This window comes from Eretmochelys imbricata, chromosome 15 (genome assembly GCF_965152235.1).
Source record: "Eretmochelys imbricata isolate rEreImb1 chromosome 15, rEreImb1.hap1, whole genome shotgun sequence".
NCBI classification, from domain to species: Eukaryota; Metazoa; Chordata; order Testudines; family Cheloniidae; genus Eretmochelys; species Eretmochelys imbricata.
The window spans coordinates 32,706,180-32,727,584 of NC_135586.1; the positions used below are offsets into that span (position 1 = coordinate 32,706,180).

At 47.8% G+C, this 21,405-nt stretch overlaps 1 protein-coding gene and 1 long non-coding RNA gene across 2 annotated transcripts in view; one reads left to right on the top strand and one right to left on the bottom strand.

Annotated features, from left to right (window-relative positions):
* Positions 1-21,405, top strand: part of LOC144275571 (uncharacterized) — a 64,148-nt gene that overhangs the window by 41,946 nt on the left and 797 nt on the right. Inside the window, exon 4 of the long non-coding RNA XR_013348049.1 lies at positions 15,807-15,908. This is a non-coding gene — a long non-coding RNA (uncharacterized LOC144275571). The remainder of the gene's footprint in view (positions 1-15,806; positions 15,909-21,405) is intronic.
* Positions 1-21,405, bottom strand: part of TTC28 (tetratricopeptide repeat domain 28) — a 503,728-nt gene that overhangs the window by 16,097 nt on the left and 466,226 nt on the right. The window contains exons 14-17 of the mRNA XM_077834936.1: positions 18,938-19,082; positions 7,725-7,904; positions 3,381-4,101; positions 1,099-1,223 (exon numbers count right to left, since the gene is read on the bottom strand). Coding sequence (XP_077691062.1) covers positions 1,099-1,223; positions 3,381-4,101; positions 7,725-7,904; positions 18,938-19,082 — 1,171 coding nt within the window. The remainder of the gene's footprint in view (positions 1-1,098; positions 1,224-3,380; positions 4,102-7,724; positions 7,905-18,937; positions 19,083-21,405) is intronic.

Below are 21,405 nucleotides of genomic sequence, written 5' to 3' on the forward strand. Positions count from 1 at the left end.
TGTTCCATGTGCAGACTTACCAGTTGGATGGTAAATAGAACCCTCCTCCCTTTCCAGCCTGATGCAGCTGGGATTATCATCATCAGTCGACTAGTGTTGCCATTACAACATGGACACTGCCCCTAAGGAAACTAGGAGGGTCCTTTAGGAGGAAAGGTGTTACACAGATGTGAGAGGATAGTATTATAACCATCCCAGAGTTTTACCTACAGATCACATCAGTCACAGCATTCACTGCTCCCCAAAGCTGGTTATTGGTACCTATGGGAACACCAGAGTCTCATTAAACTTCCATGTGAGCTGCTGTTTTGGGGTTAAACGCTGTGGATTTCAATGTGGTATTTTCTGGTGAAAGCTGTCCACTGAACAGAATGTCCTGCATCATGCAGTATCAGGTGACAAGAAGGGAAGGACCCAAAGAGTCAGCTCTTTTGCCTAACAAACCTTGCTGCTTTAGAGCTTGCTCTGTTCTAAACTGCAGTGTTCATTCTTGGCTTGAAGCCATCAGTCCTTAAGATCTGTAGAGAGAGGGTGGTCACTTGGCTAGCAAGGAAGGAGACACACTATACAGTGTCTTCATTCTCACCTCCCTACTTCTTGCCTAGTTCACAGCAATTCTGTCATAAAAACAATTAACGTCAGTGACAATCTCATTTTCAAAGCACAGACCCACTCAGCAGCATATGCAAATCAGCTGGGTCTGATGGAGGGATTTTATTTGTCATGCTAGTAAGGTGAATCTCTGCCTGGTGTCCCATTCTTCTCCCAGGGACAGGGAGTAGTTGCAGGGATTACACAGGCAGAGGGAGGAGAAGGAGGGTTGGGGGTTTACTCCTGAAGTTAAATCGAAATGCTTCCCCACCCATTCAACATTCAGAGACACCTCACCACAGATGACATCACCTTCCAAAAGTTAAGAGGAGGCATCTGCCATACTCCAAGGCAGGGACCCACATTTTGTGTCTGTAAATTTTGATGGCACTTTCCAGGCTGCAGGAAGGAGCCTTGACAGCCTCTCCAAAGCAAGACTGCAAGGGTCTTATTGCTGCCTCTCTCAGGTTGCAGGGGATACTCTTATGGCAGCTCTCTCTTGCTTACCAGATGTAACAAGACTCTCAGGGCATCTCGTGCTCTCTCCGGGTGCTGCAGAATCTCTGTCAGGGCCTGTCCAATTAGCGAGGAAGGGCTGTTAAGCTTCACATCACTCCCAATGAGCATGAAGCCTGCAGGATTCAGACAAAGAGCTTCTTAATCTCCTCTTGTCCCAGAAAAACAAATACTCTGCCTTCCTCAAGCTAACAGAAATGAATAGCTCATTGCCCCTTGTTTAGTTATGTGCCTACCCACAGAGAAGGGAGAATCCAGAACAGCTGCCTCCACAACCAGAACAGCTGCCTCCACCTGCCTAGGCCCAGGGACCTAACTTCTAGGATGCTTCTTCAATGCTCTCTGCTCTCCCCCTTTATGAAATCAATACTGTTTTCCTGCTCACATATGTGGAAAAATGTGGCAATGCAGAGACACTTGCCCTAGCATGCTCCTCATCTCCTTTACAGGAGCAGAAATCAATAAAAGCTAAATACTGCCAGCAAACAATAGAACCCTGAAAATGGAGAGCTGTCCCTGTTTGGGGAAAGATGCCTACTTTGCCCAGGCCGCTAGCTTGTGCACCATGCAAATATTCTTCCTCCCTCCCCTGTTTATTGCAGCTGGATGGGCATGTGCTCATCTCTAGTGTGAAGCATTATTTCTGTTTGAAATCTCAATTCCCAACCCTCAAGAGAAGCATGGGGGTTGAGGATTTGCATATGGATTCAGGGGAGGAGCAGGGATCCCTATGTGCCATTCCCTGCCTGCTCCTGCTGGTAGTGGCGTGGAGAGCTCCCATGTCTGTTCTGTTACGCCTCTGATGAGGGATCTGCTCTGGAAAGCCATTCACATTTCTTTTCTTTCTTGCCAGGCTGACAAACTCCCTTAGAAGGAAAAACAAGGATAAACTGAACTTTGGTCTGTACCCTAAGTCCAACTTCCCTCTGGTTTTCCTTGGATCACCTCCTAATACTAGACTCAGCGAGACAAGACAGTTCTGCGTGGGTTTAATCCCAGGTGCTCACTTTAGTAAACAGCACGCGAGCTCTCTCTCCTTCTGGTAACAAACACGTGGCACTAGGGTTGTGCACACAGCAGCTACCCAGTCTAAGCACTTCAGCCCAGCTGGGTACACTGGGGACATGCTTGGGACACATGCACAGCTTTCAGAAAGGAGGATTTTTGCTGAGAAAAATACGCTTCATATTTAATGTAATTCCAGTCGCTCTGTTGCTAACCTCAGTGTCTTTCTCTTTCTGACTCTCCTTTGATTAATCAAACCACTCCTGACTGGCACTGAGGGAGCCTGATCCTTCAACTGTTCTGCTTGTAGAACTCCCACTGATGTCAGCGGAAACCTCACATACGAGAGGCGCGCAGAAGCAAGTCTTGTCATGTTTCCTCCTGGAGATTACGCCTGCTGCTGTTGCTGGCACTGCCTCTTAAAGAAACGTTACACTCGTGTCCTCAACATGGCTAGGTTACACATCTAACCTAAGTGTGCAGAAGACACGCATTGAACAAGACTGTCAGTTCTAGAGGAAAATGCTGCTGTGATGGGAATACTGCCAGTATTCTTACAAACTCCGGAAAAGCCTCATCTCTCTGGAATTCTGGGACGTTCTTAGGGTGGCCGCTATTCCTCACAGTCTCTAGCTAAGGTACAACAAGGGTGAATAGTCTCAGTTCCTTATTTCTCATCACTGAACTATTTAGCACATTTAATTTTAAAATGTTGAATTAAGTACACATCTTCCTCAGTGGATTACAGCACGGTTGTTACAGTTCTATTCAAGAAACACCCTCCACCCCACCATTACACTAATGGGAATCAAATCTTTCTGCTGTACCGTGCTGGACACGTATCAGTAAGAATAACACATCCTGGTCTGTAATCTGTAGGGAGAAAAGGAATCTTATTTGTTATCAGCTGGGGATCCTGGGTAATTTCCTGCCTGCATGGCCCTTAGCATATCAGGTCTTCCTAATGATTAAACCTCCCTGATGAGACAGGTGCATTTCATACGCTGTAAATTATGTCGAACACATGCTCTCCCCATTGTTACATTGAAGAATGACTATTTCCCACTGGCCAGTCATTCAGCAACACTCAGAGCAGAACCAGGTCTGATACACAGCTTCTGGTCGCTGTAATGGCACAGAGTGTTACTCAGGCACCCTGCTGCTAGCACAGCTCCTTGCTCAATACAAACAAATTGGTGTAAATGTTTCTCCTACAAACCCTTTCCTGTTTATTATGAGAACCGTCCCAAGAAGCAGATTCCTCCTACCTGCCCAGTTGGATGGATGGGAGAACTGCTTGCTGCTCTGCACTGTTTTCATGGCCTCTCCGAGGGCTGCACTGGCTTTCATTCCATTCAGGAGGGAGGCATAGAAGGCATGCACAAACATTTTCGAAGCGGCCACAGGAACAGGCCAGAGTGACACCAAGACACATTGAGCCCCAGCAGCCAGGAATGCCCGTGTCAAGCCGACGACCCCATCAGCAGTGACTTTACTGTTGGACTCTTGGTAGGAGCCGAAAACCACTAATTTGACAGGAAGCCGCAGATCCAGAACGTCAGCTGCTGTGAGCAGGAACTCCTGGAGAGGAGGGCAGTCTGAGATACTCTCCACATCACTGGCATCATCCTGCATCCGGAGGGATTCTGGAATTGTGTAGGGATTCCCAAAGGAGCTCTTGCTACTGGCTGGGTTGCTATCAGCGTTGGGCGTTAGGACCAAGGCAGCCAGCTTCCAGGACACATGGGTTGCAAAATGGACACACTCTGCCTGAGTGAGTGCGCTCATGACCCTCTCTTTCGTTGCCACGTTGCCAACCAGAGGCTGGCAGCCAAGTAATTCAGATACCATATAGGCCTCTTCTTCTGCAGAGGGCATAGGCCCCCAAAGCCATCTGTCCATCACTGCTGCAGGGAGTTTGGGATTTCCTATGACAGCTGCCATTGAGGTAGAACTGGAATAAGCAGGAGCATTCTTCTTCAAAAGGGACTAGAAAAAGAGAGAGAGAAAATAGGGATCAAAGAACTGTCTGTTGTAGCCGTGGCCCTGCAAGCGTCCTGCCTCCCCCAGGAATGTCTGGGGTGGCCGGGGCTCTGTAACAGTGAGATAGTTTTATCATTAGAACATTGCATTTCTTTAGCCACTTCCATCCAAGCTGTACTCCTTTACATACCGGCTCCATTCGGGGGGCAGGGCAGGATTACTACTTCCTTTTGTGGGGAGAGGAAATGGATCCACAGAGAATGGAAGTGACTTATCCAAGGTCACACTGGAGGTTTGTGGCAGAGCCAGCAATATTAACTAAATCTCGACTCCCAGCCTTGTGCTGAACCACAAGCCCATGCTTCCTCCTCAGTCCAGTCGCTCTGTACAGTAGTTTAATTATCCCACTATCTCCCAGTAGTTTAATTATCTAGTCTGGCATTGGTGAGCTCTGGAAATGGGGATTCCACAGGATGAAAAGGTCACTTACCTGGTACAGTAACTGGAGTTCTTAAAGATTTGTGTAATTTGGGTGCTCCATGTCATGATATGCGCACACCTGTGTGCTCTTGATTGGAAATTTTCATCAGCAGTGTCTGTGGGTCCATGCCTGTGCCCTAGACACCCTTCTGCCCTGATCTGAGGAGAGATGGGGGAGTGGACCTGCCGCCATTTCCAATCCTTCTCAAGCATGGAAGTAGAAAGAGTCAGACTCCAAGGCAGAGGGGAGCACTCACAGGGACACACATGTCAAAGAACTCCCATTGCTACACAAGGTAAGTAACCTCTCCATCTTTGACTAATGTCCCTATGGGTGCTCTACGTCAGGAGACTTCTGAGCAGTATTTCATACTGGAGAAGGGGGCCAAGGAGGTGGATTCAGTTCAGACTGTAGAACAGCCTCGCCAAAAGCCATGTAACTGCATCCAGAGCTGACAAGAGTGTACTCCTGGGAAAACATGAACCCAGGACCAGGTGGCTGCCCTATCAGGATAGGTATGTTTTTCAGCAGGGCTACTGTGCTAGATTGATCCCTGGTGGAATGAGCAATGACTCTTGGAAGGGGAAGCAAGGGGTAAACATGTCAACACCTTGTCATGATGAAATACTGTATACAGTGAGTCAGCCATCAAAGCTCCAAGCTCTCCTCGCTGAGGTGACAGCTATGAGGAACACAGTCTTAAGGGACAGATGAAGGTGGGAACAATTCAACATACGTTCAAAGGGGGTTTTCTCAGGGCACTGAAGACTAAGCTGAGGTCCCATGGTGGAGTTGGTTCCTTGACAGGAGGGAAGAAGTTGAAGACGACTTCGATAAACCTTGTTGTGGTTGAGTGGGTGAAAACTGAAAACTCTTCAATTAGGGGGATGAAGAGCTGTGATTGTAGCTAGGTGAACTTTGATAGAACTCAATGATAATCCAGAGGTTTTTTAACTGAGCAGGTAATCGAGAATGTGTGTCAGACAAGGCTCAAGAGAAGGTATAGCTCGGTGACTGGACCAAATCTGGAAGCCCCAAGAGAGGCATGAGGGTGCCTAGGGCGCAGGTGCAGACCAGTGGACACTGCTGATGAAAATCTCCAATGAAGAGCGCATAGGCGCATGCATGTCTTGATGAGGCGCACCCATAGGGACACTACTTGAAAAAGAATCCTTGTTCCACTGACGAATCGTTTTTACCGTTCGGAAGTTTTTTTTTATCCCATTCAGCATAATTTTTTCTTGTTGACCTTATTTATATTTGTCAGGTTATGAAATTTACGGAATCTATTATGAGCTGTTTCTGAAACAGTCAGTACTGTGAAGGGTGAATGAACCAATTCCTGCTTGTAAATCCCTTTGGGATGTTCAGGATGAACATAAAAGTGCTTTAGAAAGGATGAAATAAAAATACAACAGTTGCAGATGACACAAAATTATGTAGATTAGTCAAGACTAGAAAAGACTGTGAGGAGCTTCAGAGGGACCTAACCAAATTAGGCAGTTGGGCAGAGTTCAATTAATATTTCTTTTCTGTTTTTGGAAAGAAGCAGTATGATATATCACATGAGGATGAAATATTTTCCATTCCATTAGTAACTAGGGAGGATGTTAAATATCTCTTAGGGATAAATACTTTTAAATCCAAAGGCCCAGATACCTGCACCCAAGAGTCCTAAAGGAGTTGGCTGAGGAAATCTCTAGCCTGCTGATAATAACTTAACAAATCTTGCAATACGGGGGAAATTCAGGAACACTGGATAAGTGCTAATGTTGTGGCAATATTCAAATATGTGTAATTATAGTGTATAAGTATCTTCATGGGGAGAAAATACTAGGTACTGAAGGGATCTTTAAACTAGCAGAGAAAGGCAGAACAAGAATAACGTCCGGAAGCTGAGGCCAGACAAATTAAAATTAGAAATTAGGCTTTTTTTTTTCTTTTTAAACAGTGAGGGTGATTAACCATTGAAACAAACTACCACGGAAGTAGTGAATTTTCCATTTCTTGATGTCTTCAGACTCAGACTGGATGCCTTTGTGAAGACATGCATTGGTCAAATATAAGTTATTGGGTTCAATGCAGGTGTAACTGTAATGGTCTGTGATATACAGGAAATTAGACTAGATGATTTAATGATCCCTTCTGGCCTTAAACTCTATATCTATATCTAGCGGCTGATGAAGTTCACTGCTGACAAACACTAAGTAATAGACACTGAAAGGAATCATCTGAATGATCCATACACATTGCTGGGCTCTAAATTAACTGTAGCTGGGTGTCACTGCAGTCAGGTCAATGGAAACCTCTGACCAACAAATGTGCTGTGGCAGTTCAAGATCAAGTACTAACCAGAGACAGATTGACTCCTGGGGAATGGGAATCCAGAATGGGAAACTCCAAGTCATACACATCAACAACCATGATAAAATCAGGCCCATCCTCCTATTTAGACAACGATTTCACATGGCAATAATGCAGGATGTACCACAAGACTCTGTTCTGAGCAATCAGACCAAGACCTGTGGCATTCTTTGATGGTATGATGTTGGCCTTGAACTCCGCAGATTTTTTGGGCTTTAAGAAGTGGAAGGTTATTACCATATATCAATGAAAACGGTATTTCCCCAGAATTTGCTTAAAGTATCAGCTTTTACCTATGTCCTCAATGTCATGAGGAATCAGTGGCCAACGCCACAGGGGAACAGGCAGGGAGGCAAACATATGAGCAGATTGCTAGGATGTGATTAACTCACCAGGGAAACTCAGTTTAGGTCACTCTGTCTGCATGGGAGCTCAACCCACCCAGAACCTGCAGTCTAGTTCAGAAAGAAATCCCAACCACTGCCTTGACATGATTTGTGATCTCCGTGGGGTAGGGACCGCGCCCGACTCTGCTCTGGAAAGCATCGAAGTACACTGTTGGTGCCCAGCTCATTCAGCACCAGTACCCTGGAAGTTGGTAGGTTTGTGATTTCCATTTTTGTAGCCGATGCCGCTGGAAGAGACAGCAATCCCTGCAGTTCAGCCTGGGGCCCACGCAGGGCCTGTGTGGCATGGAGCAGCTTCAGCTCTCACATGGCACGGATGGGGCCCTGCATGTCTCACCTCACAGCAGGAGCTTTGGGAGCATGGGGCTGGAGAGTACCTTGGAACTGGGGTTCAGTGACTGGATGGATGGTACTGCGATGAGGCTGAAGCGCTCGTAGAGGTACTCATTCGAGGAACTTCCTTTCAGGAGAGCGAAGGGGATAAGGTACAGTTCTCCCTCTAGAACTAGTACCAGCTGGCGATGGCGGCCAACTGGACCACTGGAATGCATCAGACCCTGAAGAGGAAAGACACACAGGCAGCTCAGTCCCCTTGTCTACACAGCCAAAGAAACACTCTATGCTCAGGCCCCGCTGTAAGTGTCAGGCTTTCTAGCTCCCAGAATCAGCAAGCCTGAAACATCTATTTTAAAATTGCTATTCAGCAGACCACATTTGACCTCAGATGCAACACCTATCACCCTGCCATGTTTGCACTGATTAACAATTCATTCATGGACAGAAGATCTCTAGTCAGATACACTGGACTGGGTTCCACTTCTTTGCTGCAAAGATCTCTGTAGGCATCTCCAGCCTTGTTGTATTATAACTACCATTCCCACTTAAATGCAAACCTTCCTATCCACCGAAGGATGCAAAGGCTCATGTTTGGTCTCTGCCTTATCACTAGTCTCCTAAGCCACTTCTGAAGCTATTTGCTGGCTCACTAATCTGGACTTGGTCCAAAAGTTGGTCCAATAAAAAATATTACCTCTCCCACCTCGTCTTGGTAATATCTTGGGACCAATACAGCTACAACAACACTGCATAATCTGGATTTGGTTCTTTGAAAGTTGCTAATCCCCTCTCTTGCTATGCATAAAATGACTAGCCACCCCTCCCACCTCCACATACATTAGCCCCATGTGATCTGTATGAAAGGAACATGACCATTTATATAATTAATATTGCCACTATTAGAGAATTGCAACAAATCTTGTATAAAATATACCATTGTAAGATGTCAATGGAAAAATTATGATTTGCTGAGTACGATTATCGTGTTTGTATTCATATATCATCTTTGTATCTAAAGTTATAAATATTGACTATGTACCAGTATTTCAAATGTGTCTGCCCCTGGGGTAACACCCACAAGGTAATTTATATCCAGTCTAGCCAGCACATTCTGAACCGACCATTCAAACTGATTGCCCATTAAAGAACACAGTGGGCCATAGAGCTTGTCCCAGCCTGGTGAGCCTTCCTGTGGACGCTTTAGCCAAAATATGGGCAATGGCTTCTCCTATGAGTCATCAAAGCATGCAAGGCTATGTGACTTGCTCATGTGACCCTGGACTCCATCCTGTGCCTATCATTTTTAACAAACCAAGACTGAGAGCAGTCTCTCCACATGGGAGAAGGTAAAAAAAACAACTCTGCAAACGTCCATTTTGCCTCTTTCCTGCTCTGATCTCTGGACTTACACTAAAAGGAGCATACTGACTATGGACTGAGGACCTTCCAAATCTTTTGGAAGTTACCAGAGACTTTACAAGCCAGTGTTCTGTAACATCACTGCTTCAAACTGGATACAAGAACTCTGCAATGATTGTATGTATCTGATTTCCTTAACCATTTTAACTCTCTCCTTATTCTTTTCTCTTATAAATAAACCTTTAGCTATTAGATATGGCAACAGTGTGATTATTGGGTAAGGCCTGAGTTATATATTGACCTGGGTATGTGGTTGATCTTTTGAGTTCAGAAGAAACCTTTGTTTGATGAAAGTGGTTTTCAATAGCCACTCATCATTAAGTCTAGTGTCTGGGTAGTGGGGATGCCTATGGAGACTGCAGTTTGGACTGCTTTTTAACCAGTGTGGTGAGACAGAAGTTTACTTTAGTTTCTGGGTTGGTATTGAATGTAAGAACATAAGAATGGCCCTAGTGGGTCAGACCAAAGTTCCATCTAGCCCACTATCCTGTCTTTCGACAGTGGCCAGTGCCAGGTGCCCCAGAGGGAATGAACAGAACAGGGAATCATCAAATGATCCATCCCCTGTCGCTCATTCCCAGCTTCTGGCAAACAGAGGCAAGGGACACCAAGACACCAGAACAGACCAAGACACAAAGGACACATACAGTCGCTGCTGCCTCTGGTCCTATTTAAGGATGTAAAAGTGAATTCCATTTTAATCTGTTTCATCATGTTTTATTGAACAAGACCAGAAACAGCACCCTAAAGTGAGCAGCTCTGTAGATCACATACAGCTTGGAACAAGAAGCACTGAAACAGCATCAGCACCAAACAAACCAAAAGCAGCAAAACTAATCTCAACCACAAAACGGAAAACAAATTGCTGAGCAAACAGATGCCTCAATGTCAGAGCAGCAGGCTTAGTGTGGGCCTTTAAATCGACATTTCATTTAAACTTGAGGCCTTTAGCACATGCCCAGAGAGGACTTAGCTTCAACTTGACCTGATTTTGGAATTAACCAGTTCAACATGTGTTGCTGCATTTCCCTTGAGACCTCTTGTTCCCCAAGCGTGAGCCAGGTGTTCCATATTCACTGGCAGGATGGAGACCAGGGCTCAGCACTCAGGGCTATAATTTCTTGAGTGACACCATTTAAGCTGCCATCAGACATGGCAAACATCTGTTTTGACAGGAAAAAGACAGCTACTCATGCTGCTCAGCAAATGAAGATAAAATTGGCCCACTCCATTTGGAGTGGGATTCTGAATTACACTCCAAGCGCTCCGAACATTTCTTCCGAATGAAAATCCTGGCTCCAGCACGGGCAACACTAGACATGGCTCTCTCAAACATTTTGACCGATATTGTGAAGGTAACAACCTAGATAACCTCTCTGGCTCCAGACAGACACATTGTTCTTGGGAGAAGTGACACTCACATTCTGCCTCTCTCTCACATTATTGACCTACATTGCCCCTTTTTAGATTCCTTGATTTAGAGCCAATTTCATTCTCTCATTCCCACTGAACTGGAGGCTGCAGGATCTCCTTTCTGGAAGTGTCTCTTTCCCCTGTCCAAACAGTTCACGGCCTGACTTGTCAAATGACAAAACAAACCCCTTTGAATAAAAAGGAGTCAGAAAGCAGCAGCAGTGACTGCGTCTGCATGTGCTGAGTAACCAGGGAACCGGGAGGGAACGGACTGGATGTGTGTACGTTAGGACAGAGAGAGACTTGGTGCATTTTATTGCTTCTGCCAAGTTCTCCTTAAACAGCTCGGATGATACATCTCTGTCCTGACCCACAGCTCCCTGATCCCAGGCCTTGACCTCTTCTGAGCAGAGATTTCCAGTCATGACATGCAGCAATTTTTAATGTTGATAGCTGTACCTCAGATTGAGACCCACTGATCTCACTTCACTGATGACTTGAAAAGTAACAGGAATCTTCTGTGGGATTCTCTAAGCTTAGCACACAGACCACAGCAAAAACAGAGCAACATTAATAAGGGTCTTAAATTCCCTCTGGCCGCCACCCACTGATGGAGGCTGAGGCAACACCTAAGGAAGGGTCAGACACAAAGGAGGCAGGCTAGACACACAGGTAGGCGGCTAGAGAGAGAGAGAGAGAGAGAGAGAGAGAACAAGAAACATTCCCATTTGAAATGGGAATAAAACGGCAGAAGGAAAAGAAAGAGATTTTCTTTTAAGAGGAGTTAAAAATAGTCACTGACCTCTTGCTGTTTTTCCTGCCCTCCTTGCAGCTCTATAGCTCACCCTGCTCCACCGATTGGAGACAAAGATACAGGGTCAGTCACTCTGACATCCAGCTGCCTCAGGAGCCTTCCTGAGAAAAATGTCCTCTCCATTCTGACATATTGTTTACAAGCACCAACAGCTCCTTGAGGGAGGCCTCCCCCTGCACACTGCCTGTGGTGAACCAGACTGCGTGCTCTGCAGCTAAATTTACCAGCCTCTGCTCAATCTTGCCTCTCTCTGCAGAGACCAAGTTGACAAGCAGTAGCTTCCCACCAGGGGGTTGTTGTTTTCCAGAAATGTTTTTTTTATATATTCCGTTTGACTTACTGCTCCGGGAGCTTTAGCTGCAGGCAACATAATGAGACTATCTAAGCCATAGTGACATGTGCCTAGCAGAATTTTCCATTTGTATGGGAAACCCCCAGGGTTTAATATTTTTTCATGTTAGCTGCATGTGTGTTAGGGAAACAGAAATAAAATTATGAGGCACATTTGCATTTCACATACCTCCAAGAGCTATTTTCAGGAGTGAGTTTAAACAAAAAGAAGCTGTTCAATGAAAGCAATGGATGTAAGGTTTGAAGTGCAAAGCATGGGATCCCCTGCTCTGCATCAGGCCAAGGACATGGGCACCACTGGCAGCCATGGGGTTCCAGGTCCCAGCACATGATGGTGGCTGTAAAGGCCACATAATTGTTTGCCTTTGTGATCGACAAATTGCTGGGCACCGGCAGTGGGGTCAGCCACTAAAATGCCAACAAGCTGCTGGTCTGGGTGGTCCCTCTTAGCAGTCACTGAGCTATGGACACCAGTGAGGGGACTGGATATCTGGGCAGAGACGGAGCTGCCATTTGCTGAGGTGATCATATATGGTCTGCCACTTCTGTCCATCCCCACATATGATTAGTTATTGTAATGCTGGGCAGCAGGCTCTCCGAGGCTTTATCTACAGCCCCTAACACCAGGGACAGCAGCCACAGGGTACCTTGAGTCAGTCTCACAAAATCACAACACAGGGCCCAGCCGTGTTGCTCCTCAGGCTGGAGGGAGATAGCAGGTGCCAAGAACACTTGGAGATCCACTCCCAGCCTAGCCCTAGTCCTTTGGACAAAGGCTGAAGTACAGCTCCCAGATTTAGCTTATTCCAGGACCTTGCAGAAGCTAGCACAAAAAGCCTGCTCAGCAAATGGCTCCTCTCAGAGCTCTCTGACTGTTAGGAGCCTTGCACTAGAATCATCATCAGTAACGTTACTCCCCTCCCTGAAAGCAGGTGCCGCCTTCCTAATTGTAGCCCACAGGGCTAGCTTGCCTTCATTATATTCACTGCCTTGCCTTCATTATATTCTGTTTGCATTATATTCAGCAGTAATGCAAGGAATCTACAGGCCTGTACCCTGTGAGACATTACCTCCAGCAGTTAGCATAAAGCTTGGGGCCCATGAATTCTGGCACAGACAAATGATCTAATGGTCACCCCTGAGTTTTGGGGAACTGAAAATAAAGTGTGCAAGGGGAATTTTGACCATAATGACACCTGCCAACCACAGAAATATGAGAAAACATCCCGATATGACTAACCACAAGAGAGCTATGGCAACGAATTGATGTATATGAGAATAAGTTGAGATCACTGATATACTAACCTATAGGAGAAGGACACTCCAGCATTAGTAAAGTGAGGAAATACAAATAAGGAAGAGAGGAGAAACCCCTAGTGAATATGCATTAGACATGGTGGCATCAGCATAACATATTATAAAAGTTGCATCCCAGCCTACGGGCAGTAGGAGAAAGATGTAGCCCCTGGGAGGTGCCAGAACAACGGCCACTGATGATGAGAGGGAAGGTGATGGTGATGTAGAAGATGATGGCTAACATTTCAGGTTGTTCTACACGAGATGGTGTGAGTATATGATGTGCAGATATACATTCTATGGTATCTCTGTTTATCTTCCTGAGTTGGGGTGTTTGTGACTGAGATAAATGTGTTAATAAAGTATCTGTAAATACAGAAGAGCTCCTGCAGAGTGTGAGTTGCTGCTGTGCACATAATAATTTGAATAATACTGGGCCTGATCTCGGGACAAATACCTGCCAACCCTCAAAGTCATAACTGGGAGTTCTTAAGTAATCAATGTAATTATTACATCATCTATAGATCAGGCTACAGAATCCTGGCCATGTTCTCTAGGATTTTCATGCATTGTTACGGAGGTACGGATGAGCTTAAGTTGGCAGACACTGGGTCCAGGCTCATGGCAGTTACATCTCCAGCTGTGAAAGACTTTATACAGGCAGGACCAATGTGCCAAAAAAACCACTCTCTCTAAAATAATCCTGTATCCCAGAAACTCCCTGGGGTGGCTGGGAATTGTTTCTCTTCTCATACGGCCAGCATTGTGGTCCAGCACAATCACGTGTCTGTTCTCCCTGCTGTCCCAGCTTTAGAAAAGAGCATTAATGTCTGAAAAATTATCCTCATCTTGTCTGCTTAGAAACTCAAGAAGGGAGAGTTAGACTCTGTATTTGTCCTGTTGAGTTATTGTTTTGTGACACTAGAACCTGCTTGAGGATCTCGGACATCAGGTGGTCTGACGTTCTGGGTATGATATAACACTTTGCACCTGTAAAGCCTGCTATTAATTAATTACAAACTAGCTATATAAAGAATAAACTCCACAGTTCAGACATACCCTCCCTCTCTGTCCTGCTGCCATGGAACCAGATCCACACCTCCCTAAGGAACTTGGAATAACTGGAATCACAGGAAAAGTAAACAACTTTGATAATCAAATACAACTTGATACAGGGACTTCCTGTGGACCACAGATGCCAGTGGACATTTTAAGGTGCCTGAATTGCAAAGGATCGGCAGCTGACCACAATGAACTGATAGTCTGGTCTCTAGATGTCAAACAGCTCACTGGGAGTTAGTAGCTCGAATGAGAAATCTCTGGTGACACCTAAATCCAAACCACTGACACCTTCTCACAAGACCTGATGATGGCAGTGCTGGCTGCTTGGGCAGCTCTCCAGAAATGCTGTTTGGGTCTTGGGAAATCTCATAGGGAGTTCTTATCATTACTGTATATCAGACAGACAGCTTGCCAGAAATCATCTTCCCACCCCTGCCTAATCACTCCTGAGTCTGCGCTCACCTCACCACAAGTATCTCAACCAGGGGCAAACCAGAAGCCTGGAGGCAGCCCCAAGCTCCTGCTCTTCCCCTGCAGGTTGGTTGGAAAGGAGCAGGACATCTGAGCAGCATCCAGATGCCACAGCAACTGAAAAATGTTAGAGAGGCACAGGGTGGGTGTTCCCAAGGCTGTCACCCTCTAGCTGAACAGACTGCAGCAGAGCCAGAGAAGCCACTCCAGAGTTGATATTCAGGTAGGTTAGCAGTGACCACAGCGATCTGGAAACTCAGCAGGTCCCCACTGCTGCTCCTTGTGGCCTATTGTCTGTCATCAGCATTGCAGGTGCAATTGGCTCTCCATCTCCTTTTGCACCCACAGTGGTTCCCTTGCAAGTTTTCTGATGTGGCAGCTTTAGAACCGAAGCCCTTTCTCCTGTGAGGATCAGACTGGAGCTGATATAATGCTTTATGATGGCTGATGTATGCGACTATACTATGCACTTCTTAAAGATAAGTCCAAGTGTGGCTGCCTTTCTGACAGCAAAGGACAGCATGTTTCAAGGAAGCCGCCAAGGCAGCGCTTTCCCCTTAAGCAAAAATTAAATCAAATAGCGGCGTAATGCCTAAGGTAAAGTATTATTCCATTCCGCTTTCCAGATTCTCTGACCCAGGCCCTTAACAACATCACAGCTGCTAAACAAAGACAGTTGTTCAAATAATTATGAGCACTGCATAAAGGGCCTAATCTCTTTAGTCTTGAAGTGTCTGTGATTTATAATGTCAGACTATTATTTTCAATATTTTTATTGAAAGGCTGAAAACACAAGTCTATATTCTGTCTAGGAAACCTGCAGCCACCTTCCCAGGTCAGCTCACTTTGACAGTGCAGCACTTCCCCCTACTGGACAGAATCATGTAGCCGCTGCAGAGGGAAATACGGGTACCAGCTAGCAAAGCTATCTCTCTGGCTTTCATATAAGGTGGGAGAATTAAGACCTGTAGGAAAATGGAGAAGGGGAATTCTGACATTCACAGGCTCCCTGCATCTCTTAGGGAAGAGGTGTCACTACTCTGAGTAACAAAAATACAACAATTAAATCCCTCCCCCAAGAGAAGTCAGGAATGTAGGCGAGATGACAGTGCCCCTCATTAACTCTTCCTGCAGCGAACCCCCAAAGCTTGTGCAGTCTGTCACTCTCAGCTACTGCCCCACTCCTGTACTATGCAGAATCACTGCAGACTTTCCTGATGCCTCAGCACAATTCCAGCTGGCAGATAAACCCAGACGTCTTGTCTCTGATAATACATTGTTGTAAAATTGTTCTCAGCTCTTTAGGTCACTGTGATTCTGTCACATCTCAACACCCCACAGCAAACATCTCAGCAGGCACCTGAAGTCACTCCCTGTCTACAGCGGTGATGTGTGAGTGGTAAGTGCAGTCCTCTTCTTGTGCGATTTCTCTCCTATGCGCAGAAGCTCTGCCTTGTCCACACACCGCATTCCCTGCAGGTCTCTCGCACACGGTGCTGCTCCCATGCACCCCAGATTGTCTGGGCCCTTTAACAGCATGTGGCTGTAGCAATGAGGTCACATGGTCTGGTTCGTCTCCTTGTCAGCTCTCTCCTGTTCTCCCCGCTGCTCACCAGCAGCTCTCCCTGCATCGTACACTCAAGATCAGCCTGACAAGAGTGCCCAGAAACCTCACGCCTCCAGGTGCCCCAAACCACCAGAGCAATATCCTGTCTGAGCTCCAACACAGCCAGCAACCCAACCTGTGCCCAGCAGCCTCCCGTCACAGCCTGCGCCTAGGGCCCTGGGAAGCACTTTCCTACTGACTATGCCAGGCTCTTGTTGTAACACAGCATTGCGGGATGGGTGGGGAAAGGAGAGGAGGACAAGGCTTTCAGGTCTACTCAGATTCACATCATTCAATATGCAGAAGCCTAAGGAAACCTGGGGTGAAAACACCCTTCACATGGCTGTGCAGTGGAGAAGCAGGCTCTGGGGATTCACTGACTCCGTCTGCACGTTGTTTAACAGCAGTAAAAGGAACTGAGAACGACCTTGTGGGGATATAACTTACATGGCTTTGCAATAGATGTGGAGTATAAATCAGGACAAGCTAGTATGGACTCAATAAGCCTCTAGTTAGAATGCTCTCTGCAGCTTTGGTCACCTCTTGTTCGGAAGGACAGAGCTGAGATTGAGACGGCAGGGCAGGGGATAGCCAGGTTTGGGCTGGAGTTCGGGGAAAGGAATCAGCCTTGGCCTCTCTCAGCCTTGAGGAAGGGAATTCTGCAGGATCTAATGAGGGTGCAGGAGGAGCATCAGAAAGGCAAGTTGCAGAAAGGCTGTGGAGCCACCTTAGAGTCAGTCCTGGAAAGTACAAGGTCAGCAGGCTGACGGGCAGGAGTTAACAGCTGCAACTGGCTAGGAGTCAGCAATTCCACGCTGGTGTACTCCAGGGCTCTGCAAACAGTAGCTATCCAACTGCACAGCCCAGGAGAGGGGTAAGGGAACATCCTCACTATGCAGGTTATCATTTATGTTTGAGGCAGCGCCTAGACCTACCCATCAGGATGGGTGTGATACAAACACAGAGTAAGGCATGGGCCCTGCCCCAAAGAGCTTATAGGCCAAATATACAAAAAGCAGGCAAAGGGAGAGCAAAGATCCCGCACATGTGCAAAGAGGCCAGGGAGTGACTAGCAAAAGGCTACTTTATTTCAACCTTGTTTTACCCCTGGCCTGCTTGCTACACATTCCGCATTTAACCTCGGGTGTCGATTCTCGTTGATCACTAACTTGAGCATTTTCAGAGTTTGAAAAGGGTTGGAAACCAGAGGCCCAGAGAGGGGACATGACTTGCCCCTGGTCACTCAGCAAGTCGCTGGTAGAGCTGGGATTAGAATCCCAGCCCCCGGACTCCTCACCCAGAGCTCAGGCACTAGCCCAAGTGGTGTCAGAGATCTGGTTAGTCTGGTAGGATTCCCTTCCACACCAATGGGTTGAATTCTCTTCGCATCCGCTCCATGCGATGCGCTCCTGCATATGACCACCGTGCCACTATGCTGCATGTGGCAACTTTCAGATCCTTTGCATGGGATGAACTGATACCTGGAACACCCCATCACACATACAGCATGCAACCAACCCCTCTGCATGAGACACTCCACACATCCCATACCTGCTGCATGGAACACCCTGCCACAGAGCACCCTGTCTCTGAAAAGATGCAGCAGAAATTCACAGGCTCAGAGATGGGCAGCAAAAATATTAAAAGTCCTGGAGAGGCTCTCTGATAAAAACACAACATGGGGGAAAGCTGAGGAATCTAATAAGATAGTAATAGTCAGCCCCTCTCCCGCCCCCTGCGGAGACAAGCTGCCTGGGAGTGCTCTGCGCAGAACGTTCATTCAGTCAGAGCTCAGCAGATGTCACACTTATCAGCATCCTTAGAAAGGAACGTGGGGACCCTCCTGGGATCTCACTGAGGGAGCCAGGGCTGAATTCAACCTGCAGCTACTCCATTCTGTGGATCACCCTGTAGCCAGACTGCCCCCTTTTTCAGATCCCATCTCCTTGCCCAGCCCCTCTTCTGGTGGGTCAAGAAAAATGTTTCACTCTGCACCCAGGGGCAGGCCATTCCCATGGCCGAAGACCCACTGGCACAGACCAAGATGAGTCAAACACGTGGGAATCCTACATGGAAACCCACAGGCACAACCCCCCACCCTCAGCATTTCAGACAGCGTCCCAGCCTGGGATAAGTGAACACATTAATGCAGCTACACTAGCAGCCCCAGGTAGTGGAAAGTACAGAGAAGAGGTTGGGCAGAGGGCTCTTTTATCGCTGTATGCGGGAACATATACACCGGCAGGGTTTGGGTTCTGTCTGGTAACAAGTCACAGGAGGAGGTAACAGTGAATGGTCCTGGGCTGAGAGACTGGGACACTGAGGCAGTCTTTATCCTAAGAATGGATACAGCATAGGCATTACCAGGGCAAGCTTCCTCACCAACATGCTACTCCCTGAGATCCCTGTCCTAGAGGGATCTCCTTGGGAGTGAGAAGAGAGTTCACTCTATGAAACAGTCCACCCTTGGCCTCTCTGCTAAGGCTACCAAGTGGTGAAGCTGGACATATGGACATGTCTCCCACTTGGAACTGGACTGAGATCCACCAAACGCATTTCATGTAGGGTCCACTGAACAGCCACCCATTGGAAGTACTTGCAGTCGCTATTCCTCTCCTGGATTCAATCCAGCAATGCTCCGTATTACCAACTCCCTGAGCTATCCAGTCACCCAGCTGGGCCACACTGGAACCAGGCACCCACCAGTGAAAAGTTCTGTGCTTCGTTTCCAAGCCTTGAGTTATCTAGTCTCTTCCTTTCCAAGCCCCAAAAAGTTTTGGTAAGTTGGACTCTGCAACTTTTGCCTGTACCAAGGCACTTACCCCTTCCATGGGCCCTATCAACAGGTCATAGAGCGCACGTAACGGGGGTTTGGAGAAGGTGCTCTGCCTCCTGGGAAGAGAGGATGTTCCATCCTTAGCAGGACACATGGTGCTGCTGAACAGACTGGTCATGCTCTGACAGCTCCTGTGGATAGAAGGAAAGCGAGAGGTTAACTGGAAACGTGTGGAGATCTGAAGTGGATTGCCCTGGCATAACCTTAGCTGCCCAGAAGCCAGTCCCCAGGCCTGCCCAGGAAAGGCTGCTATTCCAGGAGCAGCTTTCCTCCCTGGTTTGATTATCCCATTCAGTTGCACACCACACAGAACAATGAGAGAAACCGCAGGGTGAACCAGCTGCAGACAACAGCTTACATTTCTATGGAGTTTCTCTACAGAATCAAATGTCCCAAAGTGCTGTTCAAAGCACTTAATTACATACTTGTGTGCAGCGATTGTGTGCAGGCGAACGTGAGACCCATTAAGACTTGCCTGCAGCCGCAGGAACATTTACATTGGCGCTAGGCACCAATTAATCTGAGATGGCATCAAAAGGCAAACATGACAAAGGGAGCGCTGGGCAGACACCTGTGCTTGCTGCCCTTAGTCGGCATGGTCCCATACAGAGGAAAGCCTCCCTGAGGGAGCCCAGCTCCCTCCCCTTGGGCTGGGAGCCAGCAAGCTGCTGACTTGGAGCTACAGCCTCTGTTAGACACAGCTGCGTCCTTCAGCTGCAAGAGTGACCCTGAGAATGCCCAACATCCCCCTAAACCCAAGCGGACAGCACTGGGCCCAGAGTAAGTCCTGTGCACCTACGGCCACAAGCATCACACAGCATTTCTCCGTCAGGCCCAGTCAGAGCACTGGAATCTGCCGTGAAACAGCCGCAGGGGACGGGGACACACACACACACACACACACACACTAACTAACTAACTAACTAACAGCAGACCATGCATCCGATGAAGTGAGCTGTAGCTCACGAAAGCTTATGCTCAAATAAATTGGTTAGTCACTAAGGTGCCACAAGTCCTCCTTTTCTTTTTGCGAATACAGACTAACACGGCTGTTACTCTGAAAGCAGACCAGAGGGAATCAGGTGCTCTGGGACCCAGCCCTAGTGCCGGCAGGAGGGAGCAGACGCCGGACATGGGCGTCCCAGGGATCAGCGAGTGGCCCCTCTAACACCTGTTACCCAAGCATTTTTCAGGGGGGAGTTCAGAGCTCGGCCTCCCAACCCCAGCACTTAAGACTCCAGCCTGCCTCACTGCAGCTTCCTCCTTAAGTGAGTGCAGGACAAAAACTCACCAGAGACAAGGTTGCCGATCAATCCATGGCCCTGCAGATTCGTCTCCCGGCTGGTGTTCCATCTTTGCCACCTCATTTCGTTGCTGGGAGATACTCTGCTCCCTCCTTCCTATTCCCTGGGGGCAGCACTAACTGCTGCTTCTCCCAACCATCGCCTGCACATTTAGAGCCGCTCTCTCTGCACTAGCCGACACAGAGGTTCATTGCTGAGGTCCAGATGTGAGCACTGCTACTCCACTGTACAGTGCCCAAATGCCAGCACCCAAAGCTGTGCCCCCACAATGCCCCAGTGCCACTGCACCGAACCCTTCTCCCCAGACCTGGCCCAAGAGGGGCTGCTGAGTTGGATTCCTGCCAGCCCCTTCTACACTCAGCAAAGGGTCAGTCGCCTCTAGTGCTGTTCTGAGTTGGCTTTCTCTGAGCATGCAGTGACCTCCAGCAGGCTGCAGCCTGACACGATCCTCTGTGCCACTCAGACTCACAATCCGGGGCCATTCTCTGCTTCTCCCCAGCCTGCCGGGCTCTTTCCTGCACAACATGTACTGTAGTATTGAAAGTGAGACCCACCCCACTGTCCAACAGCTCCTGCAGTTATCCAGGCCCTAGCCATCTCCTGCCTTCTGGCCCCCAGAACTCAGCCCACCTCAGCACATCACTGTCCTACTGAGCCCTTCACCATCTTCCCTTTGTACCCTGAATCCAGTTCAAGATCCTCATCTCTGTGGCCCCCCCAACTGCACCTGGATGGCATCTCTCCTCTCCCCGGGCCTCTTCACTCCAGCTGCACTGTTCCCGCAGTGCCCTTCCCCAGCTCCCATCACTGTGGACAGAACAGCCTCCCAGCATCAGCGTGCCAGGCCCCATCCACTCCTCATCACATCCCCCTCTTGGGTGAGGTTCCCTGCCCTGGGCTGCCCTCTCCTCCCCAGTATCAGCAGAAGGAAGGAAGTGGAATTAAAAGTAACTGCCAGGGCTCCTGATGCCCAGCGGCTGGTCTGGGTGCAATAACTGGACTATGAGCTCCTTAGCGGGATGTGAGCTCTGCCTGGGCCCTTACAGCACCCAACAAAGAACAAGAAGGATGTTTTGAACCATCAGGTCCTGGCCAGGCCAGCTGGAGTCCGAGGAAGGTGTTTAAGCCAAGCGTGCGGCTCTCCCTTCCA